Here is a 15683-nt window from a genome sequence, read left to right on the forward strand (position 1 = left end):
TGAGGGGCAGGAGTGTGAGGGTCTGTGAGGGCGGCAGCTCTGAGAGGGGTCCCAGCGCTGTGAGGGGAGGTTGTGAAGGAGTCCCAGCGCTTTGAGGAGCGGCTCCCAGCGCCGTGAGGGGTTGTGAGCGAGCGGCGCTGCTGTGAGGGGGGGTCCCAGCGCCGTGAGGGGTTGTGAGCGAGCGGCGCAGCTGTGAGTGGGGGTCCCAGCGCTGTGAGGGGTTGTGAGCGAGCGGCGCTGCGGTGAGGGGAGGTCCCAGCGCCGTGAGGAGTTGTGAGCGAGCGGCGCTGCTGTGAGGGGGGGGGTCCCAGCGCTGTGAGGGGTTGTGGGCGAGCGGCGCTGCTGTGAGGGGGGGTCCCAGCGCCGTGAGGGGTTGTGGGCGAGCGGCGCTGCTGTGAGGGGGGGGTCCCAGCGCTGTGAGGGGTTGTGAGCGAGCGGCGCAGCTGTGAGGGGAGGGTCCCAGCGCTGTGAGGGGTTGTGGGCGAGCGGCGCTGCTGTGAGGGGGGCGATCTGACGGGCCTCCCCGCGCGCTCCCCCCTCACAGCGCTGGGGCCGGGGCGGGCGCGCACCCCGCGCTGATTGGCTGCCGCCCCGCCCGCCGCGGCCGCGGGCGGCGCCGCCGCTCCAAGTTTGTGTCCGGGCGGAGCCGGCGCTGCTCCCGGTTCGCTCCCGGCCGTGCGCGCTCTCTTCGCCGCCACCGCACCGCGGGGTCCGGCCCCGCTGAGCGCCCGAGGGGCAGTGGTCTGGCCATGGCGGAGCGCGGGCGGCGGCGCTGAGGCGGCGGAGGGTGGGTTGTCGGTCCCAGAGCGGGCGCCATGCGGTCCCTGAACATCACCCCGGAGCAGTTCGCGCAGCTCCTGCGGGACAACAACGTGACGCGGGAGCAGTTCATTGCTCTCTACGGGCTGCAGCCGCTGGTTTACATCCCGGAGCTGCCGGGGCGCACCAAGGTAGCCTTCGTCCTCATCTGCGTTCTCATCTTCGCCCTGGCGCTCTTCGGCAACTGCCTGGTGCTCTACGTGGTGACCCGCAGCAAAGCCATGAGGACCGTCACCAACATCTTCATCTGCTCCCTGGCGCTCAGCGACCTTTTCATCGCCTTCTTCTGCGTGCCCTTCACCATGCTGCAGAACATCTCCTCCAACTGGCTCGGCGGTGGGTGCCGGGGCCGGGCCGGGCCGTCCTGGGCCGGGCTGCGGGGCGGGGGCAGCGCCGCCGCCGAGACCGGCGTTGCCCCGTCTCTGAGGGGGGCCCGGGCTGTACCTCCGTGAGGGACCCTTCCTGCCCTCAGTGAGGAGTGAGGGACCCTTCCCCTTCCCGCTCCCTGTGAGGGGTGCCCTCTCCATCCCTCCCTCAGGTTATGTTCAAATAACCCAGTGCGCTTTCCGCCTTGTATTCCTTCAAAGTTGCGGTGTGCGTGTGGGAAGCGGTTCGTTGTGTGGAGCCTTGCCGTACTACTTTCTCTCTCTTTTTTTTTTTTTTCCCCTTTTCTCGCTAAGTAATGAAATCTGTCTGGCAAGTGAGGTATCAATCTTTATACGGCTTAAGTTCCTCTGACAGCTGTCAGCTCGGAGACAGTCCTCCTTAACATTTTATGAGGAAAAGGAATGTCCTTGAAGGAACAAGTGACTGGGAGAACGTGTAGAATTTATGCAGAAATAATGCATCGTTTAAAAATTTTTAAATTATTTTTATTCTTGAGAGCTATGTTGTATTCCTGTTGATGTGAAGAAGCTTTTGGCAAAGCTTCCCTGTTGCCTGGAAAGAAGGAATTTTTTTTTCCTTTTCTCTGCATCCTTGTTCCAAAGCAGTACAGAGCAAGCAGAGAAAGGTGCAGTAGAATTGTATATGATACTTATTTTCCTGGTTTTCTTTAAACAGTGTTTGACAATTATAAGTGAAAAAATAGAGAAGGGGTGGTTTTGCAGCAAGTAGCAGACAGCATCTTGTACAACCACAAATTGAAATATTTTCCACAATATTTCAGAATGATCACTCAAGATGTTGATAAAGTGACACATGGATGTTTCAATTTCTGAGGCTTACTGTGTTTCTCTTGTTTGGATACAACAGTGAAGGTTGTCAGAACCTGGAGATTTAATTCCAGAACTTCCCACAGACTAGAATGCTGGGTGGGAATTGACAGGTCAGAGAAGACTTGGGGCACATGTGAGAAATGGGCGTTATTACAGAAACTTCAATGAGAAGTGATGAATCCAAGGCTCCTGGGACTACTAGGATAGTGCTATTTTCTTAGGGACTGTTTTGGGGAAGATAAGCTTTGTGATTCTTCTCTCTCTCTTAAGGAAGGCTCTGATCTGTCAGCTTCACCAAATATCTGATCAGAATCAACTGAAGCCTCTGTGTGGGCTGAATTACAGGAGATAGGGCATGGGCAGGTGGAACAGTATGGGGAGAATATCTATGTCTTTATTTACACTCCGTTACTGAGGGTGCCTGACAAAGATCTACAAGTAGTGAATATAAAAGCTCTAGCATAGTTACAACAAATCTCTTCAGATATTCAGTATTTGGGCAGCTAAAGTACACTGTTCTCTGGGGATTACTGTATTTTTTGCCTGTCCTCTTTGCTGTGCTAGAGCCAGCAAGTGAATCCATAGGTCTTTTGATTCAGTGAAATCATTACCTTGAACTGACACAGACATAATAAGTGATAGCATGGATGGGTGTTAACCCTTTACTCTGGGGGATGGTGGTGTGAAGTAAAATTGAGGAAAACAAATACATGAACTGATGGTATCCCAAGGGTATCTGGTTCCTGATGCTTACATGGTGAGGCATGAGTGATGATTATTACACTTGTACTGCAAATCAGAGCTTGCCAGTCCTGGAGGAGTGTTTTCCTTGCTGGCTTAACTGGTTTAATATTCCTTTTGCCTTTCATTTTGGAGTCTGAAAACATCTCGTTCTCATCCACTGTAATGCACCATCGCTGAGTAGTGCAAGATCCAGGTCTGTTATAAAAAAGGTGATTTGACTTGTGATGTATCCTTGGTGGACAAAACAGTGCGTCCTGAGACCAGGATGCTGGAGATTGATCCAGGATTCTGAACCTTTAGTCACTTTCTATCTTGATTTACTTGCATCACTAAAACAAGTGTCTGTACTAGGTGATGTGAACCGAGATGCGTGTGTTTTGTACTTGTGTTCAGTTTAGAACTGGCTCTTTATTTCCATGCGTGTGTTTGTGTTTCTTCCCGTTCTGAAACCCACAGAAGAATGGGAGAGGGGAGCAGAGGACTGCAAACACTGTAATGCAAACAAAAGATCAGCCACAGTTTCAGAGTAGCTGAAGCTGTGACTTATTCCATAGTGTTTTCACTTACACACTCTTAACTTCACCTGCAGTTAAAAATCTGTGTGCCTCACTTTGCCTGATGATCAAGGCTGCATTAGCACAGACCCTTTTAACTCTTTATGGGTAACAAGTGGAAGCAGCACCATATTGACTAAAAATAGATTTGAACTGGTCCTGCTTTTGATTCTCTAATGTCTCTACAAATCTGTGTAGTTGTGTGAATGTAACAGTGACAGTATATGATTTCATTTCCAATTTAAACTTTGCAGCTGAAGTAGCTGTAATTTCACGGGGAGCTTTGAGTGAAAATCCAACGTGCTCATCTCTCTGTAATTCAGAAGAAAAGGAAGATTGTGGCTTTGTCATAAACGATCTCTGGGATTGTATTTATTGATAAGAAGGATGAAGTGGGAGCTCAAGTGGGAGTAAATGGATGCATGCAGCAGTAGTGTGTCTTGGTGCAAGCTGAGGCAATTGAGGACTTGCTCTCATATTGTCATAGGTGGGAGGCAGCAGTAGTGGTCCTGTCATACTGATGAGAGCACTATTAAAGATAAATTTGGCCTTTTATCTCTGGGTCAAATATTACAAGAGTTGCTTCATTTGCTGACACTGCTTGATTGGCTGAGTGTTGTCTTTACAGAGCTGCCTGGGCCAACGGGAGAATTAATTTAATGTTGTCTAACATAACAGTCCTGGCTGAAGATAAGGGCCCAACTTGAGCTTACAATACAGCCAGCACCATCCTACATTCTTGTGAATTTCGCATTTTATCAGTTGGGATGTGTATTCTCAGGACAGGGGTCAGAGGGTGACTTTGCCTGTCACTTTGAGAGTAGTGAGTCATCTGAGACACTCCTGAGTACTGAGGTACCCTCGTGTACCTCATCTGTCCTCCAGCTGCCCCTCAGGAGAGGGGTGGGTGCCTCTGCATGTGACAGCTTCCTCTTCTCTAAAGGCTTGGTGAAAAACTGACACCTTCTACTCAGCTGAGTCTTCAAGGTGCTTTCTCTTACTTGCCAGTTGTCATGTCTCCAGCAGTGTGTTACCTTAGGACTTCCCTTATGTGTGAGAGCACATCAACATTCCGTGCTGAGGGATGAGAACTAAATCTTGCATCTGCACCAAGAACTGATGTAAAACAATGCATTGCCCAGGTATGCAACCCTTAGGGGTGTCATCTGTGTGATGGTGCCTGCCCCAAGTTACAAAATGTGGGAAAAATCAACTTGCTTGCTTCAAGTGAGGTGGAGAGAGCTCATTACAAGCTGTGACAGAAATTCTGGTGCAAGGGCAAGATCAGCAGCATTTTACCAGAGGAAGAAGCAATTTAGCATTTATCAGAGAAGGCTTTCAGGCTTTTACTTTTGTAACCCTGATAAAAGAAGTGATGTTTGAAATGACTGAATCACAGTTCCAGGCACAGTGTCCGATAATGGAGGCATAAAATACTTAGGGGAGAGTAATTTGTATTTGCAGTCTCTGAATGTGTTATTGTTGCGAAAACTATTCACTGCTTGAGTAATCAATGCAGTTTTTAGCAAGCACTGCATAAGGAGTACTTTTAGCCTCTTGAAAAAGAGAATCAATTAGTTATTTTCATTCCCAAAGTTCTGCTGCAAATGATTTTCTTTCCCAGTTGAAGGTGGTCAGTATTAGATGCTGCAGTGCTGGTCTTGACTAGCAGTCCCTTGGAAGTGTGCTCTGAAAGCCTAACAGTGTGGAAATCTAAAGATTTTGATACCTACTTAAGGTATTAATTAAAGTGTTATCATTATTTCAATTATTCAGAAGAGTCAACACTTTTCTGTACTGCCACCAGTGCAGAAATTAACGCAGTTCCAGTGATTTGGAGGTGATCCCAGCACTTTAGCCTTTAACCCAGCCCTGGGAAAACTTATGGAGTGAGATTTCAGTAACCTTGACTGAACCTCACTGAAGTGGACTTGCATTCTTTGTGTTTGTCTGTTAGTCACATAATCTCCAAACCATGTTCCAAACAGCCACATTTTTACCAGCTGGATTTTAACCAAGATTTAAGCTAGTAAAATTTTCTCTTACTCTGTGTTAAGTCTGAACACAAACGTCAAAATTTGCTTGAAATGGTTTTAATGTATGTGTTTGACACAGCTGGGCTTTTTCCTATCTCAGTCTTATTTTAATTTCACTGTGTTTACTATGATGTAGTAGCATAATTAATTTTTTTTCTCAAAACTTAACCATGTCTTCCTTATAATAAAATTTTGCACTTTTTTCTCAGGTCTTTTTCCGTAGTAGGCTTTGAACTAACAGACACTTGAGAATGGAACTGTGTCAATTTCTTCTTGCTGCAGGTGAAGCCTGTTCTACACAAATGGATTAAATATTAGGTGAAATGTGCATGCATTGTTCTGAAATAATTACACAGTTATTTCACAGTAAATTTCATTTTCCATCTGTAAAGGCCTGTTAAGGTTTGTAATTTGAAAACATAAGTTACACAGACTATTGAAAGATCTGGAGAAAGTCTCTAGTAATTATCTAAGCAGTTGGGAATGGCTGCTATAGATTTATAAATAAAACTGTGGCTTTGAACACTAAGAAGAGGCTTGATGTGAAGAATAGTCACTATTTTGCCAAGTACAAGGACTCAGGATTAAAGCCCATTCAAACACAGTAAGGATGGTGGATGGATCTCAGGTGTGTTGATGTCAGAATTCCATTGAATTCTGACAGGTGGCCCTGACATCCTAAACAGTTCATTTCTTTCTCTTTTTCCCCTAAGCAAATCCGCGTTAAATACTTGTGTGAAGGAGGGACGACTTCCTTGCTCAACAGTCTTTTAACCTTGATGGAGGTTTGATTTCAAGGCACTTGAAGGTCTCATGATTTCAGAAAATGGGAAGCGTTTGTGTAGTGGGTTACAGTTCAGGGCAAGCACCAGAGCCCTGAGGAGATATTTTATTGTTAATAACAGTGACACCCAGAGACCCTGTGCATGGTGGCATCAGAAGCTTCAGGGAAGCTGAAGTTGTGTTCTATTTTTACTTTTCATATATAGATGGTTTTTGACTAGCTTTTACCTATTATTCATTTGAAAATATCATGGTGTTTCTCATTTATAAAAAAAACTTCGTGGCTCTTTTGTTGTGGCCTCCAAGTCCCCAAAGTGTGTGCTGTGTGCCTCAGAGCAGGTGTTTCTATTCCAGCCAGCTGTGTCTAATGGAAAATATCCTTTTGCTTCCCATTTCTGCAAGTGCTGATGTCATTTGTCCAGCTCAGTAGGCTCTACCTGCAGGCATTATGTAGACTTTGGCTTTTAGCTACTTTTGTATAGTTGAAGTGCTTACTTTTTTGTGTGTTTGTCTTCAAAAAGATGAGTTAGGGGTTTTTGCAGCCTTTTCTCCTGGGAGTTCAGCTCAAGGCATAGTGAGTGGTAGTCTGTGCTCTTTGACAGTGTGGTTGCTGGGAATAAAATGAGAGGACATCTGCAAAAAAAACCAATGAGCATCTGGGAATTTGAGAGTTCTCTGCCAATAGCTGGGCACCAGCTGGAAATTCTGCCAGACTGATGGTGAAAGTTAGTCTCACTTTGTTACTTGAGTAATAGTGATACTGCTTGGGTTCCTAAGAATACCCTGGGATGCTGGGACTTCCGTGGAGGAGTGGTGCATTACAGGGAAATCCCTGTAAGGCAGGTATAGTTCAAGTGGATTTGAGTCTGGCCTTTTTCCAACTGTAAGAAGTAGCCTATGGTGCAAGTGAGTTGTTTTTTTAGCTTTGTTTTGTGTTTGCTTTTTTTCAGTTTCCCTCCAGCTTCAGCACTCAGACCTGAACTTATTTCCTTAGTGAAACAGGAACTTAAACATTTCGTTCACAAGTTTGGCTCTTCTGTTTGTTATTTGCAGCAGAAGTCCCTTCTAACTTAGTGACGCAAAAATGTAAAACCAACTCTTTGGTCACATTCACTGTTGGCCATGTGTGGAGTACGTAGGATTTGAGCTTGCTTTTGGTTTTATTTCACAACAGAAGGTGAAGCCCAGTGGGTGAAGGACGTGAATTTCACAGAGTGGGTCTGGGGCTGTATGTGCAGCACGTTCTGTACCGGGTGTAGTGAGAAACTGATGAGATGCTGAGTTAGTGAAATATTGGCTTTGTTTCATGAGGCATTTCCTTAGGCATTACTGATGCCAAGGAGGAGAAGGGGGAATTTTATTGTGTTTTATAAATCGCAGTTGGTACAAGATGTGAGGATGTCTTGTCTTGCTCTTCCTGATGCCCTGGGAAAATACATATTGGGTGAAAACCAGATATGCAGCCCAATGCATCCTCAGCCATGCAGTTCCTACTGGCCATGCTGAGATTGCATTCAAGGAACTTGAAAATGGGCTGCATGTGTTTTTATTCTGATACAAGCCAGATCTGTGGTGCACATCCATCGTGTTGCTGGTGTTGAATATGTGCTTGAAGGGTGCTGGATTTCCACCCATTACTGTTTGTCCTCTCCTTCCCTTTGTGGAGCCACAGAAAAAGGGATTTTTGGGCAAGTAGAATTGGCAAGACCAGTAGCAAACCAGTTCCTTCTTGTAAGCTGGAGTGGCTTTTAGCCTGGCCCATCAAGTAGAAGTTGGCTTGTTCCTTGTTCCCTTCGTGAAGGTAGGATTAAGTTTTCAGAGTTTTCTGTTTGTTTTCTGTTGTTTGTGCTGTTACTGCTTCAGCTGTCTGTAGCATCTTAAAGCTTGACAGAAAATTGGATCAGATAGTTCTTAGGCTGTTTTGGGTTTATGGCTTATATCTGAGTAAGGTATAAATAATGGTCTGGTAAGGACAATAACCCTGACTGTTGCTGAAATGAATAGCTAATACTGAACTGTAAGAGTGTAAGGGAACTCTGGAAATGAAGACAGAGAAAATGATCTCAGGGGCAAAAAAATGGGTTAAAGAGAAGAAGTTTGGGAAGGACATTAAGGTAAGATTTTTTTACAGAATTATTTATGTGGCTTTCTAAGATGGCTAGGACTTAAGAATGGGTAATGGAGAATGACTAATATGTTAAAAATCGAATATGGACTTTGGAAAGCTGTGTCAGCAATAAACGTTGAAGTTGCATAAACACAACAGGAACCTGTACAACTTGGAAAATGCAGGCAGGAAGTTGCATTTGGTTTGGAAAGTGGCACTAACATAAATTGGTAATCAGCAGAGAGGGAGACTTGGAGAACAGAAGGATGATGAAGAGGTTAAATTTTTCCTCTTATGCCGCCTCCTCTATATATCTCACTTGACAGGATGATGCATGAAATGCTGAAGTATACAGATAGAATAATACGTAAACAAGCTTAAGGAATGTTTTTGCAACAGCAGAAAAGGTAAACTTTTAAACAGGTTACAGTCAGACCTTCATAAACTGGAGAGTAATCTGCCAAAATGAAAAAATAATAAATGGCTCTGTAACTTGACGTGTTTGAAAACAGATGATGGAAGACTTGGTCAAAAGTGAAACAGGAGTAAGTGTCAGACTGGTAACAGAGCAAGTGAATATGTCCTTAGAAATCTTGGCTTTGCAGATGTACAATAAAGAATGGCTATGGAGAGCTGCATTTGACAAATGGCTTAAATAGGTGACTCAGCGGTTTAGATGTTACAATAAATCTAACAATCTTGCTCTGTTGTTTTTAGTACTGGAGTCTAGTGTTAATAGCTGTTACATGCCTTACTTTCTGATTATTGCAGGTGCCTTCGCTTGCAAGATGGTTCCATTTGTTCAGTCCACTGCTATTGTAACTGAGATTCTTACCATGACCTGCATTGCTGTGGAAAGACACCAGGGAATTGTGCATCCACTAAAAATGAAGTGGCAGTACACCAACAAAAGAGCTTTCACCATGCTTGGTAAGATTTTAAGCATCTCCAGTAATTGTGTGTGCGAAGTGATCTTCAGTGTGGGTCCACAGAAGGCAGTGATGTGACCAGTGATTCAGAGGCAGAGTTAATTGACCTTTATAAAATAGCTCAAGGATAGTGCCTACAAGTAAGTTATTCACTAGCCAAAACTCTCACAAGGCACTTAGCATCTGAAGTCAAAAATGTACTTAACAAAGATGAACCTTTAGCAGCCATTTCTTTTTTTTTTTTTTTCAGGAAAAGCTCAAAATGTGCAAGCACTGCTTAAGAAGCGTCACAGGGAAATGACCCTTCCATTGTTACACAAAGAGGTTTATGTAATGCTCCTTATGCAGATTAAGTGCTTTTCCCTGTGGAATAGCAATAAATAGAGGTAGTTTGAGACACAGGAAGCTGATGTCAAAAGAGCATGCTGTTTCTGATCTGAGTCTTGACTGATGAGTGCCTCATAGAAAACTTTATTATTTGCTGCAGTTTTCTACCTTGCCTGACTTTTCAAAGCTGTTGAACTGTGCCTAGCAAATCCTGCTCGTTGGACCAAGTATGAAAAAAATGTCTTTGTTTACAGGCATAGTCTGGGTGCTGGCTCTCATTGTTGGGTCGCCCATGTGGTACGTGCAGCGGCTTGAGGTAGGTTAGGTCAAATGGGGGTTTGCTTATTCAACTCAGTTCTTGCTGCATCTTCCTGTACCTTTAGGTGAAATTGAATCAACTCCTGTGAAACCAGAGGGGGATAAGGGAGGGAGGTGGAGCTTTGGTTCTGCATGCCAGCCTGGGAAAAGGATAAGGATTAGAGCTTGCATGCACTGTGGAAGAGGGAATACAAGCAGGGACTAGTCATGCCTACTGTCCCTAATTACATCCAAGAAGAGTTAATTACATCTGTGACTTCCACTGTGGATTTCTTTTGCACTGGCACACAGGAATAGAGGACCTAGATTGTTGTTTCAGGATGACACAATGCTCCCCAACATCTGGAAGGTGCTTAGTTTAGGATTAATTAGCTGCTCATTATAGTTGATGAGTTACCACACATGTTTGGAGGTTAGGCAGAAGACTTGGCAGAATCTGCTGCTTGTGAATCTGAATGTTGATAATCTTCTTGTTTTTTAACGTGAGGTTTCTATACATCCATCTTGACTTGCAAAATGTGTAGGCAAGGTCTCCTTTGAAGTGCAAATCAGAGCATCTCCCTGCCTTTTTGTCAATTTGGATTGAACCCAATATTTGATTGGAAAAGTGCTTGAAAGCCTTTTGTCACTCTGAAAAACCTGTTGAATTTTGGTTGTTCCCTTAAGAGCAAGGAATATCTGAATGTGCTTGGGTTGTACACTTGGGATAAACACCTGGGTGACTCATCTTTTTTGCATTTGTTACAGGTTAAATATGACTTTCTATATGAGAAAGTGCATGTTTGCTGCTTGGAAGAATGGGCCAGTCCCATTTATCAGAAGATCTATACGACCTTTATTCTTGTTATACTCTTCCTTCTTCCACTGATGCTGATGCTCTTTTTGTACACTAAAATTGGCTATGAACTCTGGATTAAGAAACGAGTGGGAGATGCTTCAGTTCTTCAAACCATTCATGGCAGTGAAATGTCTAAAATATCAAGGTTTGTAAGCAAAATACACTTGGAACTTTGACTTCTAGAAAGCTTTTTTCCTGACTTTTTTATTCCTCCTGAATAGAGTTGAAAATGCCTTGCAAGACATGCTACTGTCATGCTGCAAAGTGCTCTGCTGTCCCAAAAAAGAGAAATAAAGTGCTAGGTTTATATGATGATACATTTTTTTCTTTCCAAGGGGATTGTGTACTTCTGAGCTTTCCTTGAGGGTTTTATTTGAATCTGCAGCCATCAGAACACAGTCAGAGATGTAACTGGAAGAGAGATATGTAACTGCCAGCCAGTTCCCAGTGACTCAGTGTGGAATTCTTGGTGCAATTTCAGGAAGAAGAAGCGAGCAATTGTTATGATGGTGACAGTGGTGTTTCTCTTTGCAGTCTGTTGGGCCCCTTTCCATGTGATTCACATGATGATGGAGTACAGTGAGTACCTGCCATATGTCATGGAATAGTCTGAGGTTTTGGGTTTTTTGTTTTTTTTTAGTAATGGGACTTGCAATTGTGAAAAGCTAATGATGCTGAAGCATTCAGCTCTAAAATACCTTCAGATAGCAAAGGCTGATGTTCTGCTTTAAGGAAAAACAGGAGTATTAGAGGGGTGAGCATCTCTGTGTAGTTTCTTTTTCTTGTCATGTCTGTTATGCTGCCCTCATTTGGTGAAAGGTCAAAAGGCCTTGGCTGGAAGGTATAAGTTATTTCTGAGCATAAAGCATCTTGAAGTTTTTAATTATATTTAATTTAACTTAACTGTTTTGAGTTACACTTGCAATGAAATATTTATCCCTTTTATTGTGGTAGGCATATTGGAAATATAAATACTGGACATCACAGTGATGATATCCAATGAATCCAGCTGGAGTTCTTCAGTGCTCTTTGCTGGAAATGCCCTCAATGCTTTTGTGTTGGCTTTTTTGCTATTTGCCTTATTCTCTGGGGTCTTGCACTGTTCACCTCCCACCTCCTCCATGGATGCTGGAGCAGGAACAAGAGGAAATTTTCAGTAGTTGTACTCTACTTGCTAAAGGCAAGTAGAGTTCCTTTGTCTCCTATCACAAAAAAGATTGTAGCAGATAAATCAATAGTTCGGCCAGGCAGCTTTTTTTGGCTCATAGATTTACTTTGTTTTGATTCTGTTACTGCCTACATACAAAGCAGGACTGTGTGATAGATCTTGATTTTATCTTGTTGAGGGAACTCAATTGCTAATGTTAAGAGCTTCCAGCATGGGTTTTTGTTGATTTTAAACAAAAAACATCTAATGCCAAACTGGATATAAACAGGCTAAGTAGTAAGCATTTATGACATTGTGTACTTAGAACATATTTCTCTTCTCCTCTCCAGGTAATTTTGAGAAGGAGTATGATGATGTGACAATCAAAATGATTTTTGCGATTGTCCAGATCATAGGATTCTTCAATTCTATTTGCAACCCTATTGTGTATGCTTTCATGAACGAGAACTTTAAGAAAAATTTTCTGTCTGCCCTCTGCTTCTGCATTATGAAAGACAACACATCCCCAGGCAAGCAGCTTGGGAACTCAGGAATTACCATGAGGAGGAAAAAGCCAAGTGCATCTCAGACAGATCCCATGGATTCGGACGAAGGCAGGAGGGAGGCATTCAGTGACGGCAACATCGAGGTCAAGTTCTGTGATCAGCCAGCTTCCAAAAGGAATTTGAAAAGGCACCTGGTCCTGTTCAGCTCTGAGCTTACTGTGCACTCTGCAGTAGGAAATGGATAGTAGCATCACAAGGGGTTTGGGAATGCAGAAGTCCTTCTCTTTATCATCATTACAATAAGCCATTTAAAAGAGTTTGCTGCTTTGTATGCTGAAATGAGGGAGGGAAAATGATGTCTGGACTCTTAGAGTGTTGGGATAGTGACTGAGAAAGTGTAATATTTATTTTATAATGATGAGGAGTAAGACTTTGGAAAAGAACATTACTGTGTGATTTCCAGGAGAAAAAAATTTCCTCCTGACCTAATTTAGGGCATGTCTGCCCTCTGCTTTAGATAAACCAAACAACTGCTGCTTGCTCCATTTATTCTGTGTCTGGACTGTGCACAGCTGATACCAGAAGACAGGAACTATGGACAGAACGTGCATCTTTTTGGGACAACTGACATGGGGATGACATTGTAGGATCTGCTTTCTGCAGCTTTGAGTACAGAGCAGCTTCAGATCTGAGTTCAGGAAAGATGGAGACTGAGGTGCAATTGCGTTTTAGAAAAAAGAAAGGAAATATAAAAGTTATCCAGAACATGACTCTGAAGAAATGTAAGATTTAAACATCACATGCATGTTCAGATTTGTTAAGAGGAAGCATATTAGTAATTAACAATGCATGCATAATTACTGTGCTGTTGTTTACAGGTTCATTCTTGGGTACAAATTTAAATGCCATTGTGCTGCCCTGCAAACTGCATTGTTCTGCTGGAAAATGGAGAAGCTGGAAAAGTGCTGTACAGGAGAGTGCAGATGCAGGAGGTGTGGTCTGTAGAGTAAACACTGAATTGAACTTCCAGTCATGCTTGGGCATGTGACTCTCAGGTTGAAAGGATGGTGTTGCCATTTTCTGGAGGGTTATAGGGGCATGATCCAGAGCATGTTGGGACTTCACAGAAGACTTTCAATGGAATATCATGGTCTGTTGGCCAGACACTTCTCTGAGGACATGCTTATATTTTTGTCTGTCCATCATCTCCAAAGGGGATTAATTGCTGTCTGACAACTCGGCCAGTGCTTTGTTATTTTAGGCTTCACAGTAAATTCTGGGGTTGATATCCATATAAATTCTAAATGTTTTTGCTCTCAGTGGGCCAAACCGCAAAATTGCAAAGGTATGTTTGCAAATGTGGGACTGGGGGGGGAGAAGTGTGATCTGAACTGGTACACTGGGATCTGGTACACTGAGATTCCATAAATGAGGCCTTGAAATTCAGAACTGGCCACTCCAGCTGAGGTTAGGTTGTATCCTTTACCAGGCTGTAAAATATCAGTGCTCTCTTCTGTCACCCCTTGCCTCACCTATGGGACCTTGAATGCTGCCTTGGCAGTCAATTTAAGATTCTTTTACATTGCTACTTTACACTTCATTGTAAATGAAAACTTAGGGTAAAATATCCTTGTATAATTTGGATGTAATCTCATCCTTCTGTAGTGTCTGCAGATTGCAATGGGTTTGTGACACTCTTTGTTTACATGTGTATTTTTTATATTCTATATGATACAGACTCTTGTGCAATGTCAGAAAGCTCCTGACTTGTCCTGAGGGCCAGGAATTAAGAGCTTAATGGGTTATTATCATAGTTTTCCTCAGCAGATGTAAAGTTTAACTGTCTGATGGTGAGAGCTATGTGTTTGGATAGAATGTGTGACTGAAAACTAATTTATTTTAAGCTATTTATTTATTTGCACTGCTAATTTCAGTGGCAGGTTTTAACAAGCATTTAACCAGAACTTCAAGTATCTTATGTTTTTGTTTTGTCTTCCCTGCTTCTGTTGTCTGATAAAACTGTTGTGTCAATGAATAACTGCTGTAGTATTAAGTTTATGTTCATTAAAGTTCCTTTATGGCTTTGTTGGTGCTGTTTTGCACTAGGGGATATCTGCTGTAAACTTCACTTGGAGTCTCTCTTTGTTTGAAGATGGATTTGAGCTTATCTGTGCCTCTTTAGTGATGAAATTGCAGTCCTATTACAGGTGCCAGCTGCTCCTGTGATCCTGAGAGCTGTGATTTAAAGGACTTGACAAAATAAGGTGAGAAAGAAGAAGAATCGTCCAATGTCTTGGTAGAACTGATAAATATTTCAGCATAGATGTATGGAGCTATGGTTAGATTAAATATAAACTTATAATTTCTTTCTTTGATAAAATTAAAGAGAAAATTCTTTTATTCTCAGCTGCAAGGGGCTAAGTCTTTAGGTTGCAGTGAGAAGATGCCAGGGACTGACAGGCTGATGAAGACAGGAGCCTCAAAGGACACATTCAACTGAACAGGGACTGTGGAAATGGAATGGATGAGGAAAAAGTGTCAGATGTGTCAGCTTGTTCAACTGATACCAGATTATTAACAAGGAAAATAGCAAGTAGAAGGGACTCAACCCTCTCAGTAATTTCAGAGTAGCAATTAAAAAAAACTCCCAATATCAGCCTGTTCCAAGGAATAACCAATTGCCAATGGCTGCCAAAGCAGCAGAGGTGTGTGATGTGCCTGCACCCAGGGAGTAAGTACAGAAATTCTCAGCCTGGAGATGTGTTAGCCCTGTCTGTGTGCTGATGACAGGATTGGCTCACGTGCAGTGGTTGCATGTGCTGCTGGCAGAAGCCATTGAAACAAGTGATCCAGCAGAGTGAAAAGGACACCTGAGAAATCAGAGAAATACATTGCAGAGGAGACCTAGATTATTATTGCTAAGGGAAAAAAAAAAAGAAGGAATAAGTAGAAGAAAGGATTTAGGAGATCTGTTCACTTGGAGAGATGGGAGAGGAAGATAATCATGGCAAGCTATATTTTTATATCAGTTAGAGTTGATCTGAGTGTTTGAAAAGTTGGGAGAGTTTAGGCACTGTGTTCAAAGAGCAGTTCTGTGAACAGAAGAGCATCTCATTGCACAGGGCAAAAGGCTGGGAAGAGTGGAAGCTGGCCCTCTTGGTGCCTCTCCAGGTGGGAGCAGTGGAAGGGACCAGGAGCTTCGCCAGCCTGAGGAGGAGACAGGTAAATGTGGATTTAATGGACACTGAAGAGGTTAGATTGTGTATATCCCTTCAGAAACACTGACATAACAACCTCTGTATTTGTGTCTCTACTCCAAGTCCTGCTTTGCCTCTCAAAACTGGCTCCCAGGAGTACT

At 43.3% G+C, this 15683-nt stretch overlaps 1 protein-coding gene across 3 annotated transcripts; it reads left to right on the forward strand.

The window, feature by feature from the left end:
• The first annotated feature begins 649 nt into the window (after positions 1-649).
• QRFPR (pyroglutamylated RFamide peptide receptor) lies at positions 650-14407 on the forward strand. Of its 3 annotated transcripts, XR_004980223.2 has the most exons (7): positions 650-1155; positions 9032-9190; positions 9771-9832; positions 10582-10817; positions 11154-11251; positions 12170-13107; positions 13204-14407. XR_004980223.2 is itself a non-coding variant. In XM_036383089.2 (6 exons), the coding sequence occupies exons 1-6, from the start codon at positions 816-818 to the stop codon at positions 12568-12570; spliced, it is 1296 nt and encodes a 431-aa protein (XP_036238982.1). In that variant the 5' UTR covers positions 650-815; the 3' UTR covers positions 12571-14407. The 3 variants fall into 3 exon arrangements, 2 of the variants coding, with proteins under 2 accessions (XP_036238982.1, XP_036238983.1); XM_036383089.2 differs by having other exon boundaries at positions 12170-14407; XM_036383090.2 differs by lacking the exon at positions 13204-14407 and having other exon boundaries at positions 11207-11251; positions 12170-12282.
• The last annotated feature ends 1276 nt before the right edge of the window (positions 14408-15683 follow it).

This window comes from Molothrus ater, chromosome 4, assembly GCF_012460135.2.
Source record: "Molothrus ater isolate BHLD 08-10-18 breed brown headed cowbird chromosome 4, BPBGC_Mater_1.1, whole genome shotgun sequence".
Taxonomy (NCBI): Eukaryota; Metazoa; Chordata; class Aves; order Passeriformes; family Icteridae; genus Molothrus; species Molothrus ater.